Genomic DNA, 25,971 nt, shown 5'->3' with positions numbered 1-25,971 from the left:
TTCTGTCAACAACACATGTACAAGTGTGATAGTCAAGATGTTAGGCGTAACTATCACTTGTGTACAGACCTGTCGGACAGGATACAGTGAGCCAACAGTCTGCACAGAGCTGAACTTGGGCCAGTTAGTAATTTCGATAGGCTCCAAAAGGAACTGGCGCCCCCTATAGTGGCTGAATTCACATAGCACCCAGCTGGAAAAGGAAAAAAAAAAAGACAAAATGTTGTGATCACATTATTGACGTTAGAGATTAAAAGCTTTATCTGACCCGAAAGTTAAAATGTTGAATGATATCATATTTGTTATGTCAAACAAAATCAATGTTACAACTTTTTTATTTGAAATTATTATTTTTTTATTGCCATAAGTTTAATAACTTTTAAATACATGAATGTGAATGTTGCGAAATATCAGACTTTTTTTTATTTTTTTTTTTAATTCAAAAATATGTTTTAAGTTGGATGTAACAAAACATCATACAATTTAAAAAAAAGCTTTTTGCTCTGTCACCAAGCTTAGATTTTGATTTTTCTCTTTTTTTTTTTTTTTTTTAATGTAGTTAACTGCTAAAATTGGATCGTTAATATTGGATTGGTTTCATAAACCACAGGTGAAGTGGCCCAACTCTTTCTTCCATTTTCTCTATGTAGGCCTGTGTGGAAAAAGCTGTAAAATCCCTGCCTTAAAGCACATTAGCTGTGCATACTGCTCCTTTCCTCAAACACATACACAGAAACTTACTAGCCACTGTTAACTCTGACTGAGAGAATGTGGTCATTGAAGCCCTCCGCCACCATGCTGACAAGCTCAGAGTCTGTTGTGATCTCCCTTCCCTCGAGACCTTCCAGTCCAAACAAGGAGATGGAGGGAACTGAGAAGCTCTGCACACAGCGAAAGATGGAGCTTAAGAGCCAGGCAAGAAAGGATCAAATGAATGTTTGTGTGTACATTTATCCCACCAGTGTCACAGCCTTGACGGAGCGGATGAAAGTGCTCGGTGTGCAGCCCATGCTTATTAATGTGCTATAGCGTCCTTCTGATAAGACATACATGGTCCCTGTGAAGTCTTTATTCTCATAGAGAACCCAGCTGAAAAATAGCCGATGATTTTCATTTTAGACATCACAGTTATTGGGTACAAACTGATTCTTTCTTGCTGCACATAGTGATTGGTTTACAATCTCTCACCTTCCTCCAACAATTCTGCAGGACTTGGTCTGGAATTCTTCTGTTATGGCATCCTGTTTATAGTTGAAAATAAGGCACTTTCCCTTGTATTCTGGCTCTGAGTACAATAGTATCTGAGAAAGGCAAATCGAGATGCAGGAAACGTGGTTGGATACAAACATGTATAGCACAGGTGTCAAACTGGTGGCCCGGGGGCCAGATCCGGCCCGCCACATCATTTTATGTGGCCCGTGAAAGCAAATGTGTAATACTATTGAGCCATTTGCAAGCAATTTTTGGTTACCAATCCCCCTTTGAAAAGAAATGTAATAGTTGAAAAACATGTTTTTATAGGCTTCTGATTTCAAAACTGGTTATTCATCAATGTGTTCCATATACTGTTTGTAATTACAGTATATGAGGTAATCTTTCATTTATATGGGTTCACAGTCATAGCGGCCTTCCGAGTGAAGTCAGAACTACAATGTGGCCCGTGACAAAAATGAGTTTGATGACGTTTGCATGCACAGGCTTTGACATTAAATGATAGAGCTGTATTGAATAGTCTCATCAAGTTTTTGTTTGTATTGTCATCAAACGTTAAGAACAAACTAATGTTTTATTTGTGTTTTTTTTCCCCTCAAGAAGCCATTAAACACAAGTTGAAAAACTAAAACCCTCACCTCATTCCTGGTCCTGTTACCATCAGTTGGAGCCTAAAAGCCAACCAAGTAAAACAAATCTTCATCAGTGCACTACACTTTCATACAAAAGAAAATATATAATTTTCAGCTTCTCTGTGGCCTCACCAAACGAACTGGCTGCACAGAACAGATGCGAGTGTCACGGGAACCCCAGTCGGCACAATTACGATAGAAGCCTTTCTCCAAGATGTACTGGTTACCAGAAAAGTCCACATGGGAGTAGGCTACCCACCTGGTAGGTGGCAAGTCAACAGTTTTATTAAATGATCATTTTATGGTTGTTCTACAACATGAGTAGAGTACTTTTACTATCGACTTACACGCCACTGAATACTTGGATGGAACGGGTGTTAATCTTGTAGTCAAACAGCTCAACATCTGGAATGGCCTCGGTCACCTCGAAGGTGTTCTCCTCTTGGGCGGGGGCACCCTCCTCATCCTCCGGCTGCTCGAACATCACCATTAAGGGTTCGCTCAAGTCCTACAGAAACATCGGATGGCCATCGATCAAATGTACTGTGTTCCCCTGCTGTTTGCGGGGGAACAGCAACTGATCCATTATGCGAACAGTGAAAACCTGCGAGTAATTGACAAAGCTGATCACAGCGTCAATTTTTTTCCTTTGTCCGCAATTTTACAGTTGTAAAGTTGTGTAAGGTTCCAACTAAGTATTTAGTTGTAATTTTATGTATTGTATGTTTTGAAAGCAGCTACATCATTACTAAAATCATTTACATTTCTTAACAAATAAGCATTTTATATTCAAATCACACTCCTTGTTTTCTTTTGTAACCCAATCCATGTATGGTGATATTAAGTTAAAGTTATGCGGAAGTTACATTCATTTAAGTACAGTATTAATGAAAAGTTAAAAAAAAAAAAAAAAAAAGAATACATGTAAACGTGCATGCCTGTTGTTATGCTTTGCTTTTATTTGAACGTTTCCATTGCATTTTAAAATTATATTAAAAAAAAAAAATAATAATCACCTGTTTAGTTAGCCACTGCATGTTGTAGACTTCATATTCACAGTAAAATATTTTGCAGCTATAACTTGAGTCACTCTCAATGTTTATTGCATACGAAGCTACAGAAGGCATCTACATCTACATCATGCATGGTCCCGTGCTACCAATAGAAAAGTTAGTATCGAGCCCTGTGTTTGATTTTACATTTTGTATCAATTAATGTGTTTTATGCATGTATTTATTTGATTTAAATTAGCGATTGCATTTTTTTTAAGTGAAATGTTTTCATTTATTATGTTACCAAGTAAGTGTTTGCCGAAACTTTACAATTCCCAAGAGGAAATAAACATTATTTAAATATACATGCACTTTAAATGTAACGTGACATATAGCATCAAAAATAAATATTTCAAAACTGTTCAAATGTAGTCTTAATAATTAGTGTATTTCTACTTCTTACTGAATTGATATCGGAGTATTTAAATCAATATACAATCGAATCGAATTGCAACCCTAAAGAACAGAGGATAGGTTCCCAAAGAGTCTGCAAATAAGCGAATGGCAAACTGCGAATATGCAGGCTCTTACATAATCCCTTTCAATTGTAAGAGGACAGTTTCATCAAGGGTGACATCCGTAATATATCGTCATGGAAAACAATACAACCACCTTAAAGACTATTAAGATGAACTCATTAAACATTAAGACTCAACTAAACTTACAAAAAAAATAAACATCCCTTCCAACTCACAGCTTGTAGGACCCTAACGGAGCGTAGCTCCGAGTTTGAGCCTCCCCAAACTCTCCAGTCGTGGTACTCGTCCTCCTCCAGCAGGTACTGGTTTCCTCGAAATCCCTCCTTCTCATAGCCCACCCAGCTACATCAACACACACACACACACACACACACACACACAGGTTCAAAATATGTAGAAATGTATTGTGATGATGATGATAATGAATGATTCACAATATGAGGCTTACAAACATTTTAAAGCAGCACTCACATTCCTCCGTGCACTTTGAGGGAGCCCACACTGTACATGAAGGCACCCTGCTGCCTGTCTACTCTTGTCATGAAATCTTTCATGTTCGTGGTGAGGATCCTTGATTTGCCAGTGAAGTACGACCTTTCGTAAATCTCAATCTGCAGACAAATAGTGGAAAGTCACAGCGTGGTAAAGTTCTTGAAAATTGACCACATAGGATTTGGATCCCGTCTCTAAATTAAGGTTCTGTAAGTTCTGATGCTTTTATTTGTGTTGCTGGTGGGGATCTGACCATCTTTTGTTTCTTTTCTGCGCTTCAATTTTAAGCCATTCATCTTTCAACTTTGAGAGTTTAAACAACAATCCAATAGATTGTGAAAGACTATTTCTATTAATATGCCAAGGTTAAATGTATGCTTGATTAGCACATTTGTATTTATAATGGCACAGGTATGTAACGCTCCTATTTCATATAACAGCTTTGAAATCTAAATACAGAAATACAACTGGCGACACTAAATATTCAATTCCTAATCAAAATAAACAAACAAAACCAAAAACTTATTTACTACACCTTTATAGAAAGTGAAGAAAAACGTTATTGTTTTTGTTGCATCAAGTCGATTGATTTGTGGCACCTTTGACTTGGTATTCCAGTCAAGGACAATAGGATTTGCTTATATTTCACAATTTTCCTGCATTTCTTGATTTTACTCCAGGAACAGGATTTTTTTATTTTTTTTTTTTAATGTCACCCCACCAATTCCCAATTAAGATTAAAATTCAGGGCTTGGGTCGGCCTCTCTGTAATGCTAATCTTGTTGGTCTGGAACCTACTGTACACACTGCTGTTATTCTGAACACAACTGTACACTTTTCTTGTGTTTCACAACTGATCTACCTCACTTTTGGGTGAATATGTATCTTTATTGAAGAAATATTCTCTCTCTTTTTAAACATTTTAAAATAATTCCGACCTACAATGGGTGACATGGTACATGTTTAGGTCATATCACAAGCTAAGGGCATCTTCAAACAAAGTTCTAACACTGTACTCTATTTTTCTCCCTGGTTTACTGTAGTTGCATTTATACATTACATTTTACATATATTAATAATAGTACCAATCCCTAAAAATTCCTAGCAGATGCAATAGTTGCTGTGGGAGTGCTTTGTTACCTTTGGTTCACTTATATTTTCCACTCTTGGTTCCCCCTTTGAGGAAAAAAAATGGAATGATAATTAGTGCTGACCATACTTTTTAAAATACATTTAAAACATATGTAGACTTGTATGTATGTGTCACTTACAACTTTGAGTGGATGCAATGATCCCACATATGGCTGTTCCACACCCCAGGATGCAGGATTGGAATATCCCCCGACCTCCAACACGCGCGGTACGCCCTCGAAGAACGGCTTTGCAAATACGAGCCACCTGTTTAAAATCATAAATTCAACTAAAATCATCACCCTGCAACACATGACTTCCATTATTGTACAAAATAGCCCATTGTAAATGCTCACAGCCCAGCATTAATGATAATAGAGTTAGCCTTGATGGGGAATCCAAAAATTCTAGCGTCTTCTGATGTATCTCTGAAGATGACCTTCTTGCCCTCAGCGTTCTCCTCTGGGAAGAGACTGATTTCAGGGACACTGTAGTCCTGCGGAGTGAGAGATTGGAATAGGAGATTAAGTCAATCACACACAGCATTAACCTCTTACTCAAAGTGGATATACCAAAAAATACCTTACTCAAAAGGGTTCAGTCTTTAGGGAGCAGCTGAATATTCAAAATTACAAAATTAAACACGGCAACTATAATTTTTCAATCCATTATTCCAATACACTAAAGGCCGCTGGTTAGAGCGTCTGCCTCACAGTTCTGAGGACCGGGGTTCAATCCCCGGCCCCGCCTGTGTGGAGTTTGCATGTTCTCGCCGTGCCTGCGTGGGTTTTCTCCGGGCACTCCGGTTTCCTCCCACATCCCAAAAACATGCGTGGTAGGTTAATTGACAACTCTAAATTGCCTGTAGGTGTGAATGTGAGTGCGAATGGTTGTTTGTTTGTATGTGCCCTGCGATTGGCTGGCAACCAGTTCAGGGTGTACCCCGCCACCTGCCCGATGATAGCTGGGATAGGCTCCAGCATGCCCGCGACCCTAGTGAGGAGAAGCGGCTCAGAAAATGGAAGGATGGATAAAGGCCGTTTTCAGTTCCCCAGCTCACCCGTGGAGAAGAGGTTCACCTCACCACTAGAGGTCAGTACATCCTACACATTAGCACCCAAAGACACTGAACACCTGATTGCAGTATTTCTCATTTGCTAAATGGGTCTGTCTGAACCAAATGCTCAGGGCCCTGACACCATTAAATGAATTTGTCACCCTTTTGCTAGAACGTTAAGCACTTTTCACCCAGTTAGACACAACTTGCAAACATATTCTCACCCACTAAAACACATTTTGCACTGTGACGCGCTTGTGTTGTATAGTGGTAAACAGAGGTAGCAAAAGGGAAACTTAATGAATGCACAGGTGTAAGAAACCAATATTGAGCATTTCATGAAGCCCTTGTTGTTGAAGTTTCACAATGGATATAGACAATCGGAGGGAGAGAGGCAGAGTAAGAGGAGGCCAAGGAGGAAGAGGAGAGAGAGGATGTATCAGACAAAGAGCAATCATTTCACCCTAGTGAGGAAAAGCGGTACAGAAAAATGGATGGATGGATATGGGCAACTGCCATAGTTGTAGCATGTTCATGTCCACAGTTTGACAGTGAGGGAAGTGGGAGTCCAGCGAGTAGTAGATTTGCTGTCTTCAACATAGTTCGAATTCTTTAATTCTACATAACAATATGGGAAAAAAACGTTTTTGTTGCTTCATTGAATCAATATATCAAGTGTTGATATGTTATTGGAATCAACACATGTAGTAATGACCCAATGTAAATGATAAGTAGGGAAAACAATCACTGAAAATAAAATATCATTGCGATTTACTTCATGCTCCATGCATTACAGGTAGGTTACTATTTTAACTCATATACATTTTTTTTTTTTTAAGATGTGGTTATTTGCAGCCATCAGTGTGTCAATGATGATACTATATACTGTATATATGTTCAACAATATTTATGAGGTCAAAACAAAAAAAGGGGGGGGACGTGACTCTTCCTCTTACCCTCACTGCTCTTCGAACAGAACCAATGATGAAACCCCTGGCTGGTTTCGTTTTCATCTGTCCCTCGTTTGTTTCTCCATTCGTTTCACCCTCCTGCTCTTCAGCGACTTTCTGTCCATTCATCTGCTGCTCCCCCTCCTCCTCCGTTTTCTGAAAAGGGCAGGTGAGCTCGATATCTCCCTCATCTAGGGCGATCTTCTCTCCTTTAAAGTTGCGCTTCTCATACAGCACCCATCTAAAGAGGAGGCGGTGCCTGTCAGCTTCATATGCAAGTTCTTGACCTTACTTGATTTAGCAGAATAGACCTTCAGAGGTTACTTCGGTTTATCAGTGTGAACAATCTTTGCAAAACCTTCCACACTGTCAGTGTCAGTGCGTGTTTTTAGCTTTCATGTGGGTGTGTTAACTATTTAAGTCATGTTTTATGTCTCCAGATAAGTGCTACAAAAAGCATTCCGACACAAGCTGAGCACACCCGGAAATAAGGGCTTAGTTAGAAAAAATAACCACATAACTCAAGATAAAGAGGGTGTGGAGTTGACGTCTGCCTTTACTGATTTCCATTTTAACAGACAATGCAATTTGCATTTGGAATGAGGAAAAGATTGATAAGATATTGTTTGTTAGCTGATATACGTAGAGACACACATCAGTGGTATTTATTTACATGCATAAGAAGTAATTCTATTTCTAAGTGCTTGTCTGTTTGGTCTCATTTTTGAAAATCATTTTATTGTCCAGTTTGTTTGCATTGCCTATTTCCAGCTACTGGAAATGAAAAGAATGCTGTACACCGATATTCTACATACCCTCCTCTGAGCACCCTGATGGAGATAGTCTCCTGCAGCTCCCAAGACGTGGCGTCAACAACATCACTGCGAAGCTCGATCCGCTGGCCACACATCCCTGGCCGGTCAAAAATATACATCTACACAAAAAACACACAGCAATTACAATAACAGTTTTGCTACTTTTATGTTCAGAGGGTGAAATGCATGGCAGGATGTCAAAATGCACAGTGCCTGTATACCTATGCTGCAAAAAGTCAAAATCTCATCAAGAATATTTGTCAAAACCAAAATGGTTGCACTTAAAATCACACTTATCACCTAATAACATCACAAAATAACTTTTCACTTGTTTCAAATGCCAGTGGAGGAAGTTTTTTTTTTCTCTACTTCAAGTAAAAATGGGCTTGAAACAAGTGAACATTTTTGAAAAACAAATTACTTTTTACGTGACGGGTCTTATTTTAAGTGTAATCAGATTAGTTTTCACTAGAAATAAGACAACATTTCTTGGTAAGATTGAAGGTTTTTGCAGTGTAGATATTAAAATATGTGCTATACCTAACTACCCCTTGAATACAAAGCACAACCTAACTCTATGACTGGGTTTTTGTCATGGAGAGCTGTAGCAAATTCCTTAAAATGTTCAAAATAGAATCAATATCCCAGTATACGTAAATGTTCCGATAATTCCCTTTTGTAAATCAAATCAAATAAGCTATCAAAGTATGAAGTGATTTTTTGGGACAAGGATTGTTTTGTTTTTCAGTTTGAGTAGACTTTGCAAAGGCAAGATAACTCATTTGGGGTGGGGGATGGGGGGGGGAAATGAAGTTCCTGGATACTTTAAATGAGACTACGAAAATACTTTAAAAAAAGTTTATATCTACTGCATAACTATGTCTGGTCCTCCCAAGTCAAATACCTTCCCTCCTGGGGCCCCACCACTTCAATGGACTGAAAATCTAAAAATCTTCATCGCATTTCTCCCACTTATGCCCCCCCCCCTTCCCCACACTTCTTCTTTGTCTTAGCCAGTTATCCACCAGAGAACAAAACAGACAGGAGTGTATTTGACTGTTTCAATTCCACAGTAGAAGCTTTTTGAGTGATGGCACAAATTGGTTTGAGCTCAAGTTTAGCATCTCAAACAGATGTCATCTTAAAATGTGGAGTGACTCACCTTTCCGGGACGAGGGTTGAGCTTTCCATGTTCCTTTTCTTTCGTGAGCTATGGACAAAATATATATATTATTAAAATACATTTAAACATGCTCGTTTATATCAACAATGATCAAGATAGCGCCCTCTTCTTGCGTGTAATTCACATTAAATCAAAGTGTAGATACATGAATATTTATTACTGTCAAGTACTCGAGTTCTAACCAACATGTGGTAATATGTGATCAGTTCGAAGGATTTTTCTTGTGCATCACAACAATACATGAAGGGGATGAAAGCAGAAAGAAAAGCTTGCTCTGCCTAGTAGTGAAGGTAGTACATTTCTGTTTCACCACCCCTTTATCACTTCAACTTACTCTAAGGTCAGCTGCAAATAAATATATACAATTCCAATTATCAGTATTAATAACCAAGAACCTTGGGCACAGATATTAAACAAGCAGTATGATTCCCAAATAGCCAATCCAATCCAACTTTAATTGTTAGGCACTTAAAAAGCACACACAGTGGACCAAAGTGCTGCATGAAGCAACAAATACATAACAGAGAGAGAGGTTCACATAAAACACAAAACATGGGGACATTAAATAATAATAATAATAATAGACACGTCGGCACGGTAGAAGACTGGTTAGCACATCTGCCACACAGTTCTGAAGACCCGGGTTCAATCCCCGGCCCCTCCTGTGTGGCGTTTGCATGTTCTCCCCGTGCCTGCGTGGGTTTTCTCCGGGCACTCCGCTTTCCTCCAACATCCCCAAAACATGCAGGGTAGGTTAATTGAAGGACTCTAAATTGCCCGTAGGTGTGAATGTGAGTACGAATGGTTGCTTGTTTCTATGTGCCCTGCGATTGGCTGGCGACCGGTTCAGGGTGTGCCCCGCCTTTCGCCTGAATATAGCTGGGATAGGCTCCAGCAGCCCGCGACCCAAGTCAGGATAAGCGGTAACGAAAATGGATGGATCGAATAAAAGACACAAATGCCAGTCATAAAAAGAGCAATACAATCAGTAGGTATACAAATAAAGAAAACATCAACATCTCACTGGGTATCAAAACGGGTAAAGAGGAGGCCTGTCAAATGTCCTGAGGCAGTTGGTTCCATAGTTTTGGAGCAGCAACAGCAAAGGCTCGCTCCCCCCTGAGCTTCAGCCTGACTTTTGGGACAGTCAGGAGCAGCTGGCAAGCTGACCTGAGAGAGTGAGTTGGCTCGTAAGGGTGACGAAGATGGGGGAAATGTGCTCAAATTTACATGTACCACTTAAAAGACGTGCAGCAGCATTCTGTACCATCTGCAGACGACGAATGGCAGACGCACTGACACCCACGAAGAGTCCATTACAGTAGTCTAGCCGGGTGGAATTTATTGCAGTGCTACCGTATTATCTTTGTATATTAGCTTTGTTAATAATTTATGTGTACTGAACGAAATGAGGTGTCACCCTATTGAAAAAGTTCAATGGCATCTGTTTTAAAGGCGGACTTTTTTTCCTCTGCGACCACGTTTTTGACAGACGAGTATTAATTAACCTGTACCTGTTTAACCTGATGCCTCAGTGTCATGCAAACTGATAATGAGTATGTTCACTGGCAGCACAGTGAAACAACAACGAATGAATGAAGTCACTGTACAGTTCACTGTTTAAACGCTGTCCCTCATACGTTTGTGGAATGTTGGGATACATCTAATGTGGTTACTTGTTAACACAAATACTGATGTGCATTTTTGTGTGCGTCTTTTGGGTATCGGGTATCACTCAACTTATTCTGTGTGGGAGCTCAGCAGGAACCACCGCCTGAATTGAATTATGTATAAAGCCAGTGAATATGTTGCTTAACTTAAATTTTAGTTTTACAGAATTCTCTCTCTATGTCCCAATTGTCTGCCAATGTATCCAAAAGGTGTTAAGATCAAGCATTAAATATCATCATTTACTTTTTCCATTGTGCAATATGATATACTGTATATGACCTGTCATAGCTATTGGGCATCAGGCATCAATCCCCAACAAATAATCCAAAACCAGATAATAAAAGTGGCATTCTTGCTGCATAGATAAACATCCACTCTTCTGTTTTCAATACTGCCTATCGTCATTCGGGTCACGGACGGGTGAGCTGGAGCCGATCCTTGCTGAATTTGGGCGAGAGGCGCAGTACACCCTGGACTAGTTCTCAAGGCACAAATAGACAAATAACCAGTCACACTCACACCTAAGGACAATTTAGAGTCTTTAATTAACCTAACATGCATGTTTTTTTTTTTTAATATGGGACAAAGCCGGAGTACCTGGAGAAAACCAAAGCAGACTTCGAACCGCCAACCTCAAAACTGTGAGGCACTTTGGTTATCATTACGGACGACCCATAGATAAACAACTGAAACAATAAAAAATAGTTAATAAAGGAATAGTATTTCTTGTAAATGTGATTTGACCTATAGAAAGACAAATGGAACATTTTACTCATTCATGAAACAAAAACTTCAAGTTTCAATGTTCACAAGTGCTTCGCTCTCTTTGCAGGTCATGAGACGCCTGGCATGGCTGAAATCACGGCTGTCATAAATCAGTGATAAACAAAGTGTTGTACAAGTACCACCAGTGCTACGCGGGCTCCCGCTCGTGGTACGCAAAAGAATCACCGAATTAAATGTTCAAACACTCACAATGTTACAGTGGTTTTAACTTTTTATTTTATTTTATTTTTTTTTTTTTTCATTAAATCCAGTTAGAGTATATTTGTTTCGTAAAATCTGTTGTATTTAACATATCCCTGTAAGTATAATAATTGTTGTTTAATCATTTAAAAAGGATGTGTTCAAACATTTATTTAGGCACAATTTTGATTTAACTTTTACATGCAATATGTTTGGATGGAATCATTAAGTACAGTTTTTGATTTTCATATATTTAAACAAAGGCTTGATGTTCACAGTGGTTAGCAAAAATATTAAATATACTTTTCAGGAATAAAACCGCTGTCTCGTTTTTTGATACTTTGTGTAAAAAGTTTGAGAACCATTGTTGTAAATGCCATATATTCAAATTAGGCCTTACAAATCATAACTGTACTCATTCCTGATGTAATATTTGTAGCTAAAATGTACATTTCAAATGGATCACCTGATTCACACATTTAGATTCTTCTTCCGTCATTTTGCTTGGACAATAAAGAGTCTGGTTAAATGTCCCTTCAATAATAATAATAGGAAAAAAATAAACAGTGTCGTCAAAGCGCTCTTCCTTTTTAAATATATTACTGTATTAAGTAATACAGCTGTACAGTGTAGTAGTGTACCACAACCTTTTGCACACAGGCAATCTACAGTACACGTCCATGAAAAGCTAACTGAAACAGACATTTCCTTCTGGCCTGGCAAAAAAATGCCTCATGTGTAAGTGGAATGTGCAATTTATCCACTGAACAAACCAAATGGGGGGAATCATCAAAGTAAATAGGTGAACCTTTTTGTCAGATGTCAAGTCAATTTCATCAAATATTCTAGAGAGAAAAACAAACACAAAAGGTGAGGTGTGGCCTCGTGTCATAGACATAGATAGCTGAAATGGGTGTGGCGTGTGAGGACAACATTGCAGAGGGAAAGAAGAAGAGAAGTCATGCACCTTCATGTCAGCTGTGTCACTGATGGTTTAAAAGACGTTTGCAGAATGTAATCTTCTAAATGCTTTGGCAAGCTGCGATATCAGTCATTGACACAACACGTGTACTTTGTTCTTCCCGGTTTCCCAGCGTGCACCACTTTTCCTCCGTACACAAAGGAGGAGGATGAAGCGATAAATCACATCCTTGTTCACTCCTACTATACAGGAGCATATACAGGTATAGATAGACAAAAGTATTGCTTACAACTCCAGGCCTTGGGTGACAATGTTCATTTGAGTTCACCCAAAAGGGAAGGAATCAAGTCCGTGTGGGCCAGTTAAGTTTTTCCACACCAAATTCAGCCAGCCATGCCTTTATAGACTTTGATTTGTGCTGGAACAGAACAGGGCCTTACCCAAACTGTTCAGACAAAGTTAAACTTTTAAGATTTAAAGGCGAACTAAATCCCATGAATAAATATAATTTGGCTTACTATAGTTCATCCATGCATTTTCTGAGCCGCTTCTCTTCACGCGGGTCGCGGGCGTGCTGGAGCCTATCCCAGCTATCATCGGGCAGGAGGCGGGGTACACCCTGAACTGGTTGCCAGCCAATCGCAGGGCACATACAAACAAACAACCATTCGCACTCAGATGCACACCTACGGGCAATTTAGAGTTGTCAATTAACCTACCATGCATGTTTTTGGGATGTGGGAGGAAAGCCTCCACACAGGCGGGGCCGGGGATTGAACCCCGGTCCTCAGAACTGTGAGGCAGACGCTCGAACCAGTCTCCCACCGTGCCGTTGCATGTTGGTTTCATTTATTAATATTTTGTATTCTGCACACGGGCCTAAGATCAGCTTATGTTTCCTGCATTTTATCTGTGGAGCATAGTATTGCAATAATTGTCCCACACTAAACTGCTGCCACTCTGCAGATGCAGATGTTGTTTGCTCAACTTGTGCAAACATTGCTCTAAAACTACCAGCGGCAGCTGTGCAGTATCCCTTGTGACAGGTACAGACTGAGCAGAAGCTGGCACTCCTTTTGCACAAATGCCATATTAAAAGTCTGATGAGAGAATCTGGTTTTGCCACTTTGTAACAGTTTCCCAACCGCTGCCCAGGGCTTTCTCACAACACAATTTGCATTCACAATATAAAAGTATTTAATATTTTACTGGCTATATGAAGAGTGAAACCAATACAAATTTGTATCACATAAATCCTCAGCAAGATAAGAGAGAAAATGAGTGTGTGTGTCCATTTGAAGACGATGCCTAACAGCTTGCATGCAAGAACTCGTGAATACAAGTTTTAATGCACACACCTTTTCTTTAATCTTGCCATACTCAACAATTATTTTTCACTCCACTGCAAGTAATAGAAAATATACTTGCCATGATAACAACAAAATAAGATAATCTTCGATGCACAACAGTAGTTATTTAATTCACTCAATGCATTGGGTGTAATTGGAATTTGGACTTTAACATGTGGTGGTATTCAGATGACAAAGTGGCGTTAATGGTGCATGTTACAGTGGGGCTTATGTGGGTATGCGAATGCAAGACAAAAGGCTTTGTGGATGTTTGCACACACAATCCACATATGATGTCACCTTGCTCACCTACTACCAACCTATTGTGAGTTTCTTCTATTACGACTGCAATGGCAACACGCTGCCCAAAGGATGATTGGTATGCAGCACACACCTGCTCAAAATGCAGCGTTGATGACACAAAAACAAAATGTTACTGTGTATTAGTTGACCTTCTTTTGACTTGGTGTGCAGACAACCACTATTAAGCCTTTGTCCAAGGATTCAATATTTTTAAAGCATCAATCTACTGTAGATTACAAATCACGTAATGAGGTCAGTGAGTTAGCGTGTCAAACAAACATGACTGAGTAACTGCGAATACATCGTAATACTCACGTAAGCATCAGGGAAGGCTCTGTATTTTACAATCCTCTCTGGCTCAGTTTTTTGGACATGAGACCCTCTGAGCAGGTTGTTGTTGATCAGCAAATTCTGTTGGGTTCCTGCTGAAATGGAATCATGACTGAAGCTCCTCTGCAGAACAGGGGTACTGAGTGTACTTGTACCAGTCCCCTGGCTCACTGTCTGGCCAAACTCTGAGTAGAAGGAGGACTCTGTGGTAGGGAACAGTCGGTAATTCTCCAAAGAACTGGTGGGGCTGAGAAGGCGAGAGGAGCTGCTACTGGAGGCTGACGAGGTGATGTTTTGTAGCGGGAGAAGACTCTTGCGAGTAGTGAGGTCATCAGCTCCGGTTGAGAAGCTTGACGAGGAGGGCGAAGAGTTCCGGAGAAAAGATAAACGTTCAAAGCGAGATGTTGAGTCTGTCGTGGTGTTGACTTCGCTGACCTCCTTTAAAATATTGGAAGAGCCCAAATCTGGTAGCGAACCGCTGCGGAACACCGAGCGATGGATCTTGCCGTTTTCCTGCCTTTGATCCAAGGTGGAGGGCCTGTAACTTCCAAAGATGACGCTGTTTTCCAGACGGGAGTTTGTGGGCGACTGCTGCGTTCCGTTTCCATTGAGCGATTTATGTTCATCTGAAGAATCGGAGGATTTCCTCATGAGAATGCTGCTGGTAGCAGATAATCTGAGGGGCATGTCGCTTGCTCCAGGCTGCTCCTTCTGGTAATTAGTAAAAAATGGAACAATAATAAACAACAGTTTAGAGGTGCAACAATTAATTAATGAATTGACAATTATGCAATTATCAAATCAATCGACAATTATTTTGACAATCGATTAATCATTTAAAGAACTCAAAATTGTTCAAATCCCTGCAGTTTCCGCCTCTCAACAGTAAATGTTCTCAGATTTCTGTAGTCCTCCAAGAAAGAAGACTGATTATCTTTGTTAAATCAAAATAAGGCAATTGCAACCATTTGCTTTTACCGTGAAAAACAATGATCAACCTTTTTCTGAGCTCTTACGGACCATAATCCGAAAGCTGAATCATAATCCGTTTTTGTTTGTACATTTCCTGCACTGTTAATTTGAACTGATGTCCAGTTTATGAGTAAAGGGATGGAAATAAAAGGTTTTTATCCCATTCATCGATTAATCAAAAACATTAACGATAAATGAAGCGATTATTAAAATAATTGTTCATTTCAATAGATATTTTGACAGTGCATTATTATGTTGAAGCACTAGATATGAGTATGAAAGTTCACTTAATAAACTGTCAGGCTAGTAAAATACAATACTGCTTACACCCAATATAAAAATGTAATACCTTCTTCATTAACTCCATGGGTGAGCGTGTGTCTCTGGTGAGGTTTCTCTTCAAGCCCAGATCAGTAGGTAGTGTAAAAACTCCATTTTGGGCCTCAGCAGCGCTAGCCTCCATCCTCTTTGTAAGACTTACGACGTCAGCAGTGATGGGGGTGGGGGCATCTTCAACAATAGGGGCCAAGGCGGAGACGGGGGCCGGGGCCAGCCCGCGCAAACTGATGCTTCTCGGCCTTAATGAGGGCCCCATGTTCTTCAGGGTATCCTTCAGGTTGTCCATCTCGAACTGGTCAGGCGAGGCCGGGGGTGAGGAGGCGGGAGCCGCTAGGTCGTCGAGCTCCACGAGCGTGGCCTTAAACACTCCGGTAAAACAGGATGCGTCTGTGTAGTCTGAAACAGAAGGTGGTTGTGAGTGCCAGCATGACTTAATTCTCTCTGCCTCTCCCTCCCACCATCCCTCTCTTTCATCTGAAGGTGGAGCAGTTATCTCCCAAAAAAGCTCCTCCCAACTAACCTGTTGGCGAGCTTCCCAGCTCGCTTTGGCTGTTGTAGCTGTACGACGTGGCCTCAGGGAGAAAAGAGGTGGAGTAAGTGCTAGAGGAGGTGTCATATAGTCTGTAACTCGGACTATCAGAAAATAATGGCTCCTCTTTAGGCATAAATCTGGATGCACCATCGAATGAGTGTGTCCAGCTATGGTCTGTGGAAAGGGTCATTCCATTTGACTCCATTCTGCTGAAATCCACTGCATCCTGTTGGGTCGCATTGTCAGTCGGATGCACCAGGGATACTTTACGGAATCGGTATCTTGATTCATCCAGTTTATCCGGAGGCGAATTTTTCATGGAGAGGGCGGTGCTCAGGCTGCTGTAGCCTGGATTCATTTTGTCATCTGATTCTTGGTCAGCGTTTGTCTTGGGATAGTTTACATTAAAGGCTTCAGAAGCTACTGTGGAAGACCTGGAAGAAACAAATAATGAAAAAAATGAAAATGAGTCAAACATTGATTTCATGAATTTAATTATACTATCTCCTACATGATGTAATGTACAGGGTTTGGTTATTTTAAAATGACCACAAAAAAAAAAAAAACATCTGAAGAACTACACATGTCTTGTGGGTGGTGCAGCTTGTATTAGTAATGAAAATATATAATGCATGACAGTGATACAAAGTGGATTTGGAATAAGTTGAAATTGGACACAGTCATAGCTAAAACAGTGTTTTTCTTTTTTGGGGGGGGGGGGGAGGATACAAAGCTCATGTATTCTTTTGATTGTCACTCGTCAATTTGCAGTGACTAAATTATCTAAGACTTACATATATGTGTTTGCCTAATCTTACAAACTACAAAAACATAAGCTAAAGAAAATGTACAACCTGAACAGTTCGTGTTACCAACAAATGCGTGTATTTTCACAGGTATGAATGATCTCAAATGTTAGCTGGACTTTTTGTATAGGGTTGAAAGACATACATACATACATATTTGGTACGTCATTCAGTTTTGAAATAGTTCTGCAGCCAAAAACTTTGAAGAAGTGATGAAATGTTGGTCATTGTTTTGTTTTCAGTAACAGGTTGTGGAAGTACCTTTCAAGAATGTGTGCGATGACTAACTATTCCAATGCAGAGATTTAGTGCCTCTAGCTATTTGCAACAATTACTACAGTGTGTTTACATTGATTGCAGTAACCTTTTCCCCTAAGATCTATAATATTTCAATGAAGGTGTCTACACAAGTCGATTACAGAAAGGTCCATTCAAAATCTCGTTTTCATAATACATATTACTGTATAGCGATACCAAACCAAAATATGATTATCTAATGTCCACCGCTGTTTGTCAGAAGGATTACAAAAAAATACTGAACCAAATTTCACGAGACTTTGTGGAAATCAGGTCTGGGTCAATGAAGAAACCATGTATGGTACTTTTTGGGTGGGTCAGGGTAAAAATAATGCAATAATAGATTTAAAATGTGCACGTCAACAGTGCAATAGTGTTACCAAAATCAAAAAACTGCATAAGCCTTTTGTAAGCCGGTCTCGCCTGTGTGGAGTTTGCATGTTCCCCCCATGTCTGCGTGGATTTTCTCCGGGTACTCCGGTTTCCTCCCAGATCCCAAAAACATGCGTGGTAGGTTGATTGAAGACTCTAAATTGCCCGTAGGTGTGTATGTCAGTGTGAAAGGTTGTTTGTTTATATGTCCTCTGCAATTGGCTGGCGACCAGTTCGCGGTGTATAGACTCCAGCATGCCCGCGACCCTCGTGAGGGTAAGCGGTAAGGAAAATGGATGGATAGAAGAAATCTCATGCCACAACTCTACACTGCTGAATAAGCATTTAATTCAAACATATGGTCCATTAGTAAACAACTGATTACCACATCTTAGTTAACCCCTCCTGATGGTTATTAGAAGTGATCGTCTTGAGTGCACTTTTAACGACCAGACCTACTGTATGCTCAAGGGTATGATCAAATTAATGGTAGTGATCTTAAACCTCCACTTGGTCATAACTGCCACATGCAAGCAATGCTGTGTGTGACTCAAAATGATTTAGGGAGACAGCTAAGCAGATGTAAGAAAATCAAACAACATCATCCATCCATTTTCTGAGCCGCTTCTCCTCACAAGGGTCACAGGAGTGCTGGAGCCTATGTCAGCTATAAAGGCGGAGGCGGGTTACACCCTGAACTGGTTGCCAGCCAATCCCAGGGCACATAGAAACAAACAAACATTCGCACTCACATTCACACCTACAGGCAATTTAGAGTCTTTCATTTCCATCCATCCATCCATTTTCTGAGCCGCTTCTCCTCACTAGGGTCGCGGGCGTGCTGGAGCCTATCCCAGCTGTCATCGGGCAGGAGGCGGGGTACACCCTGAACTGGTTGCCAGCCAATCGCAGGGCACATAGGAACAAACAACCATTCGCACTCACAGTCATGCCTACGGGCAATTTAGAGTCTCCAATTCATGCATGTTTTTGGGATGTGGGAGGAAACCGGTGTGCCCACGCAGGCACAGGGAGAACATGCAAACTCCACACAGGCGGGGCCGGGGATTGAACCCAGGTCCTCAGAACTGTGAGGCTGACGCTCTAACCAGTCGGCCACCGTGCCGCCGTCTTCCATTTCATTAAACTAAATTGTTGAAGAAGCATACAACAACACTCGTCATTTAAATGATTTGCTTTTTGCATGATTATTTTAACGTGATGGGGTTCTTTTGCTGTTTAACAGCACAATAAAGTATTAATTCTACTCTCAGAACTCCTAACTCTGTGGACTCATCCTGCAATGTCACCAAATGAAATGATATATATATTTTATTTATTTTTTAAATCTTAGTTTGCTATATTTGCTGTGTTCATTTTATGTTTTTTTTCTTACTTGACTGTATTAGTACTTTCTCTTCTTGGCCACAGCATTATGTACACCTGCACAGTGTAATGCAATTCAATACAAGAGCTTCATCAAAAATTTACAAGCTTGGCAAATGACTAGGAAGACCTCAGTATGTGATGCAATTCAGTGATACACCACTACAAACTGCAGCCGGGAGAATTAACATGTTGTCACTTTTGTTTTGTACTGTGTCTATCAAAAATGAACATACAGTAATTATTATTGCAAAGTCAGATTTATGATGCAATTTTTCACATAGATTGCATTAGCTCATGTATGTGTACTGAATAAATAGTCCGGTGAGCGGATGAAGAAAAGCCATACTAAATGGGCTATTTATCAAATCTAGATAATAAACTTTCTTGCAAATTCAAAACGCTAACTCATCAACAGAACAAACCAAAACCAGTTTAAAGAGTTTACCAGGATGCCTTTGTCAGGTAAAGGTGTGGCTTGACACATGGCAAGGAATTCTCTGAGAAGTTGTCATTCCACTCATGACTAAGGTATGCTGGTACAAAACGTTGTGTTGGGATAAAGTACAGAGGTGAAATTTGGACTAAAAGAACCACAGCTGAGTGAAGACAAGAAACAAATCTATTGGTAACAGATCATGGAATTAAACTCAGTGACAGAATTCCAAAATTCCACACTAAGGTCTCTTATAAAGACGAGGTAGTGAACTCAAAAAGTGAAATTCAATTTCCTACTGTTTCATGGCAATCAAAGTGCACTCATTACACTAAGAGGTTATTGACACAAGCAATACTAAGAAGGTTTTTTGATATTTTGCTTCTCTCATGTAGCCAACTAAGCAAAATAAAAGAAAAGAGATTTATCATCTTTTAAAGGAATAATGTCTGTTAAATTTGATTTGTATGTGAGCAGCAAGCTGAAACATAGTTAGCAAGCCTCTGGGTCTGCATCTCATCTATGACGTCTCTGTGTCGCGTTTGCATGAGTTTTCTCCGGGTTCAGTACTTTGGTTTCCTCTCAGATTCCCGAAGAATAGGCAAATTGCACATATTGGAGGTGTGAATGGAAGTCTGAATTGTTGTTTGTCTATAATATGTTCCCTGTGATCAGTCCAGGGTGCACCACACCTCTCGTCCAAAGCTATCTGTAATAGGCTCAAAGTGGATCGAAGGATCTCACTGTCTCATAACTGTGGTTAATGCTGCGGTCTGTGAGTATCAGTCCTCATTTTAACCTCATGACTATGCGACGGGTGAAACCTGTGTGGTGTGTTAGCTAGGGCGGCATATCATACTTTTCTTTTTTTTTTAATTTACATCTACATAATTGTTTTACAATTTCACATTTCAGGTGTTATTTTCATCTTCTGACAAACCTTAAGCATTTATTTCTGCTGGTTGTGAATCTATGAACTCACTTGAGTGCAAAGTCAAGTATTTGCTGACATCATGTGGTACTAAAAATGAAGTACAATTGCATCTCACCCCTATAGTTACATGTATGCAGTGGTGGGAGGTAACAAAGTACAAATACTTTGCGAGTGTCCTAGACTTAATTAACTCTTTCATTACCTTTCAAAACTTTTTTTTAAACACCTTTTTCTTTTTTAACATCCTCAGATGACGTCCCAAAAACAAAACAAACAAACAAAAAAAAGAGAGAATGGTTAAGTCAACAAAAGTTGAGATTTTGATTTGTTGATTGAGATTTTGGGGACCTATAGGGGCAGAGAAAAACAGGTACAGCTGTGACATGGAGGAACGGGAACTGGGAGCATTTAACGACGACACAAAAGATTTGATGAAATGAGAAATTCCCCATCCAAGGCCTTATTTAAGATGATTGCTTGACAGTGTCAGGTCCAAGAATAATTTGTGGCGAATAGGTTGTGTCTTGTGCCAGGCCTAAAAACCACACGCTTTCTGACCTATGAAAATTCGCCGTCTAATCTGAAAAACACACATATAGGTAAATTGTAGTTTTTCAGTTGAGCTGACCTGTTGTCAGTTAAATTCAGATTAACCTGTCAGAAATTATCTTCCTGCAAAGTTGTCGAGTGATTTATGTACCCCCCCCATGTATGATATGATATTAAACATGCAACATAGAGTTCATTATACTTCCATAGGCAGTGTGTTGTGTAGAGATATTCCACCACACTAAGTCCCCCCCTCCCACCCTCCGCATCCTCACTAGGGTCGTGGGCATGCTGCAGCCTATCCCAGCTATCTTTGGGCGAGAGGCGGGGTACATCCTGAACTGGTCGCCAGCCAATCGCAGGGCACATGGAAACAAACAACCATTCACACTCACATTCACACCTACGGGCAATTTAGAGTCTTCAGTACCCGGAGAAAACCCACGCAGGCATGGGGAGAACATGTAAACTCCACACAGGCAAGGCCACATTTGAAACCAGGTCCTCAGAACTGAGAGGCAGATGTGCTAACCAGTCATCCACCGTGCCCCCCACAGTAAGGTTTTGAAATATCCATCCAGCCATCCATTTTCTGAGCCGCTTCTCCTCACTAAGGTCGCGGGAGCCTATCCCAGCTATCATCGGGCAGGAGGCAGGGTAGACCCTGAACTGGTTGCCAGCCAATCGCAGGGCACATACAAACAAACAACCACTCGCACTCACATTCACACCTACGGGCAATTTAGAGTCATCAAGGAGACACACGTCTTTGGGATGTGGGAGGAAACCCGAGTGCCCGGAGAAAACCCACGCAGGCATGATGAGAACATGGAAACTCCACACAGGCGGGGCCGGGGATTGAACCCGGGTCCACAGAACTGTGAGGCTGACGCTCTAACCAGTCGGCCATATTAAATCTTAATCTCTAAATCATGTGCCACTAATTCTGGAAAAATCGACAGGAAAGATCCATGTTCTCCATTTTCAGCTGTTGACACTACACACATCAAACTGTGAATACACTGGTCTAAAACAAAAATGATCAACTAACAGGACATGCACACAAAAACTACTCTGTAGCTTTTTGGGATGTTGCAAGCAAAAGTACTAATTGTTTTAGTGACTTTAGACACGTTTGAAAAAAGGGCAGCTTTATATATCAAAAAATGACACTCAACATCATGTAGAAAACTTGGGTAAGTAAAACACACTGAAGTGAAACAGCCAGGGTGATGGGGTCAGTGAGGTTATGTGTTGTACGTTTACAAGTGTGTGCGTGTGAGGCATCAAACATGGTCCTTTACGTTTTTGAAAGCAGCATGGCAACATATTCACTGCATTTAAGAAAGACTGCAAAAAGCATAACATAGTTCAAGTGTCATGAAAATAAAATCAATCTTCATAGATCACCTGTCATCATTCACAGCAAAATTAAGACGCGTCAAAAATCTCATTATGTTAGCAAAAGTGAAAAAAGAAACATCCAGAATATCCCCCTTAAGAATTAACGGCCAATTTACCAGGTTCTTTGCTCAGCCAATGTCCCTACATTAAGATCGTCGGTAGTAGCTTCTGTGCAATCACGTTGACGTTTATTCTGCAATTAAAACGTAACCTCCTTGGCACAGATAAAATGTAAAATCAATACCAACCCATATTGTTCATCATCTGTGCTTACCATACTACAGTACATGTGCACATTTTAATGCAAATTCTGTTCTGAGCTATTATGGTTGGGGCGTAATGTGTTCAAACTCCACAGATTAAAACAGTTTATACTTTCCTTTTATGACAGGAAACCTTGACACATTCATGAGCCTTATCAAGTAACTCCACTGTAAGCTGAGAAAATAGGCCACACATGGCTAGTTGTCTTGGCTCTACATGTACAGTATATCTTTTTACGTCGACAGGGAATCTTTGCAGCTGGAACATTTCCCCTTAGGCTACATGTTGTAGACTCAAAAACATTCTAAATTCATACAAATTCAGTTTAACTTTTACAACAAGGTCTCATTCACACACATTTGACGACCACTAACTGCATCCCAAGACAATTTATCAATATTTTCCAGACTTGCCCGGTTATGACAATAAGTTTATTGTTTTCTTTGGCACTTACCGCTGTTTAAGAGCAGCTTGGACTTCTGGGAGCCGCTCCTGTCTCCAAAAGAGTTCCTTTGTGGCGTCGTTAGGAGGATGGTGTGTGTCTGCTTTAAGGTCTGGCAGCTCAACTGCCACCTGCTCTTGCTGTGCGCCGTTTCCTGCGTTCTCAGCAATTGTATCCACCCACTCAGTCTGCTGCGGATGCCTATTGCATTCAATTGTTGTGGAATCTGATTGCAGCTCAGCGTTGTCCATTAAGAGGCGTGTGGCCGCGTCTGCTACACCAAAGCTCTCTGTATTGGCACATTTTGTCGTTTTGATTTTTGTATCTGCATGCTCCGGGCTCTCTTCTCCTATTGGGTCTGCAATCGGTAAAAGTTTCTCTTCTGCCTCTCTAACTTCACGTGTGCTCAGGTCTTCAACTTCCAGTCTTGTGTTGTTCTGAGGCAAATATTTGGGACTTTGCGCATCTCCATCTTGCAGATAGTATATTTCATGACTTAAGAGCTCTTCATTAAGGTTCCTTGCTGTTTCATTGACATTAATCCAGGTTTCATCAGTCCCCTCCCCCTGGAGGTTACTGGAGGGTGCAGCAAACTCGCATACCAGCGGTGTATTCACTTGCAGAACCGGTGTGACCAGAAACTCCTCTTCTTTTATCTTTGGCAGTACCTTGGTGACACAATCTATCTCCTCAATACTTCCATCTTCAACTTTAAGAAACTCAGTTCTGCCAGTTACCGGCCCTTGAAATTCTTCTCCCCGACGTCTTAATAATTGTTGCATATCATCTTGGAGATAAATACGCTCTTGCAATTCGTTGTTGGCTATTTTGCTTCCCTCAATCGCCGTATTAAGAAGCTCAAAATGTTCTTTTTTTAGTGAAAACCTCTGGAAGTTGGTGACCTCAGAGGGACCCACCAAACTTTCTTCTATCTTGTCCATAATGTGTGTCTGCTCGTCCAAACTATCCATGTTGTCCTCCTCTGCGCTGAAATAGATGTCCATGGTGCTCCCATCATCTGATCCTACGCTCAGATACACTGGGCTACATGGCATGGGAGAAGGCTCTGTGAGTCCAGGAGGAGGGAAAGAACCAAACTCTTTATCTGCTGCATCCATTTTTATCTTCAGACCTATGTCTGTAGTCATTTCATTTGGTTTAGAAGAGGAAAGCCCAGAATCACCATTCTTCCCGTCGGCAACGACCTCTTTTACTAGGATCACCCTCTGTTTGGAGTCTGTAACCTGAGTGTCCATCCCTCGGGATGTGACATAGTCAGAAAGAGGAGGGGCAGAGTTTGAAGCCAGAGGGATTGAAGAGAGTGCCTTTTCATAAAGACTGAGGCTGTTGCCTCCGTCGACGTGGACTGAATAAGGACTCTCATCAGGTTGTTCAGAATAAGAATAGGTAGAGGAATGGGAAGAGGAAGGTAGATAGCTGCCGGGGATCTCAGAATTTATTTGAGCCTCAGCAGAAGTAAGAGTATTGTAAGAGTAAAACCTCTGGTGGGAGGGCAGGTCATTGTGAGCACTGAAAGAATCATTTCTACTGGTGACACTTGTTGTTCGACGGGAGTAAATAACATCTGTTTCTTTCTGAAAATATGAGGGGGTTTCAACCATGAGAGGTTCGGATTTGGTAACATTTCTTGTCTCAGGGGAGATGTCAGCACGACTTGTTGGAAGTGAAGACAGAATTTCAGAGGTGAAACTCCGGGGAAATAACGACTCATACAAAGCAACATAAACTACATCTTGATTGACAGGGGGATCTATCTTTTGATTGCTAATAGACAATGTTTTGGTGGTATTCTCTGCAGTTTCAGGAATGGATTGTTCAGTGTGAAGAAATATGACCTCTTGTTGGGCTTCAGCAGATTCTGTGTAAGGAACTGGCTCAGGAAGCAAAGTAGCATTAGCGTCATCATAAGTCAAGGAAGGTTCACCATTTGGAGATCGACGATCACGTGTGTCTAGGACATGGGATAGCGGCACACTCCTGGGCTGTCTGATCAAGATGTCGGCATCAGACTGCTGGAAAACATCATGATCCTCAATGCGTGTCACGGCCAAGTTGCCATCAACTACTTTATCTGGAATTTGTTCTGAAGCATCCAGCAAAGGTAGCTGGTTCGGCTGAGAGGCTGTCTCTGCAGCGGAAGAAGCAGAAGTCATCCACACAGATGTATGGATTGATGTAGGATTGCTTTCGGATTGGTTTTCACCCACGGGAATGGTTTCTTTCTCCCCTGATTGAACTCGATCATATTGCTGCAAATCAGGAATGTTTGCAGTTGGTGAGTTTTGACCTTCATGGTGCAAAAGAAGGTCTGAGTGATTTGTTAGATGTTCCTGAGGTCCTGGTTTGGCGGTATGAGTGACAGGGGTTTGTTGTGAGAGTGCAAAGTATGATTCTAACAGTTTTGAATGTATAGAGGGAGGAGAAGGGATGTCAAAGTTATCGCTGGTGTCGAGCGCTGGCTGAGACACGCTGAGCATTGCTTTTCTGCTGCCCTGATCATCCACCATCTGTTTGAAGTCTGCATGTTTCTATGAAAAGATCACAAAATAATCTAGTGACTAACTGTGCATTTCATTAATACGACAACATTTTTTTTTTTTTTTTTTTTACTTTTGGGCTCACTATCAGTGCTTCCTGATTGCTATGAACACATTGACTGAAGAGAAAACATCT

The 25,971-nt window shown here is 40.7% G+C and overlaps 1 protein-coding gene across 1 annotated transcript in view; it reads right to left on the bottom strand.

The window, feature by feature from the left end:
* The window catches only part of LOC133470697 (uncharacterized), a 39,601-nt gene that overhangs the window by 1,408 nt on the left and 12,222 nt on the right, over positions 1-25,971 (bottom strand). Inside the window, exons 4-22 of the mRNA XM_061759356.1 lie at positions 23,290-25,826; positions 16,376-16,821; positions 15,866-16,251; positions 14,530-15,255; positions 8,983-9,030; positions 7,821-7,939; positions 7,012-7,246; positions 5,355-5,494; positions 5,139-5,265; positions 5,008-5,043; positions 3,847-3,986; positions 3,591-3,717; positions 2,192-2,352; positions 1,977-2,103; positions 1,851-1,883; positions 1,189-1,301; positions 960-1,089; positions 742-881; positions 70-193 (exon numbers count right to left, since the gene is read on the bottom strand). Coding sequence (XP_061615340.1) covers positions 70-193; positions 742-881; positions 960-1,089; positions 1,189-1,301; positions 1,851-1,883; positions 1,977-2,103; positions 2,192-2,352; positions 3,591-3,717; positions 3,847-3,986; positions 5,008-5,043; positions 5,139-5,265; positions 5,355-5,494; positions 7,012-7,246; positions 7,821-7,939; positions 8,983-9,030; positions 14,530-15,255; positions 15,866-16,251; positions 16,376-16,821; positions 23,290-25,826 — 5,895 coding nt within the window. The remainder of the gene's footprint in view (positions 1-69; positions 194-741; positions 882-959; positions 1,090-1,188; positions 1,302-1,850; positions 1,884-1,976; positions 2,104-2,191; positions 2,353-3,590; positions 3,718-3,846; positions 3,987-5,007; positions 5,044-5,138; positions 5,266-5,354; positions 5,495-7,011; positions 7,247-7,820; positions 7,940-8,982; positions 9,031-14,529; positions 15,256-15,865; positions 16,252-16,375; positions 16,822-23,289; positions 25,827-25,971) is intronic.

Source organism: Phyllopteryx taeniolatus, chromosome 21, assembly GCF_024500385.1.
Source record: "Phyllopteryx taeniolatus isolate TA_2022b chromosome 21, UOR_Ptae_1.2, whole genome shotgun sequence".
NCBI lineage: Eukaryota > Metazoa > Chordata > Actinopteri > Syngnathiformes > Syngnathidae > Phyllopteryx > Phyllopteryx taeniolatus.
Note: the sequence above shows the minus strand (reverse complement) of the source record. Positions and strands in the feature narration are given on the sequence as shown.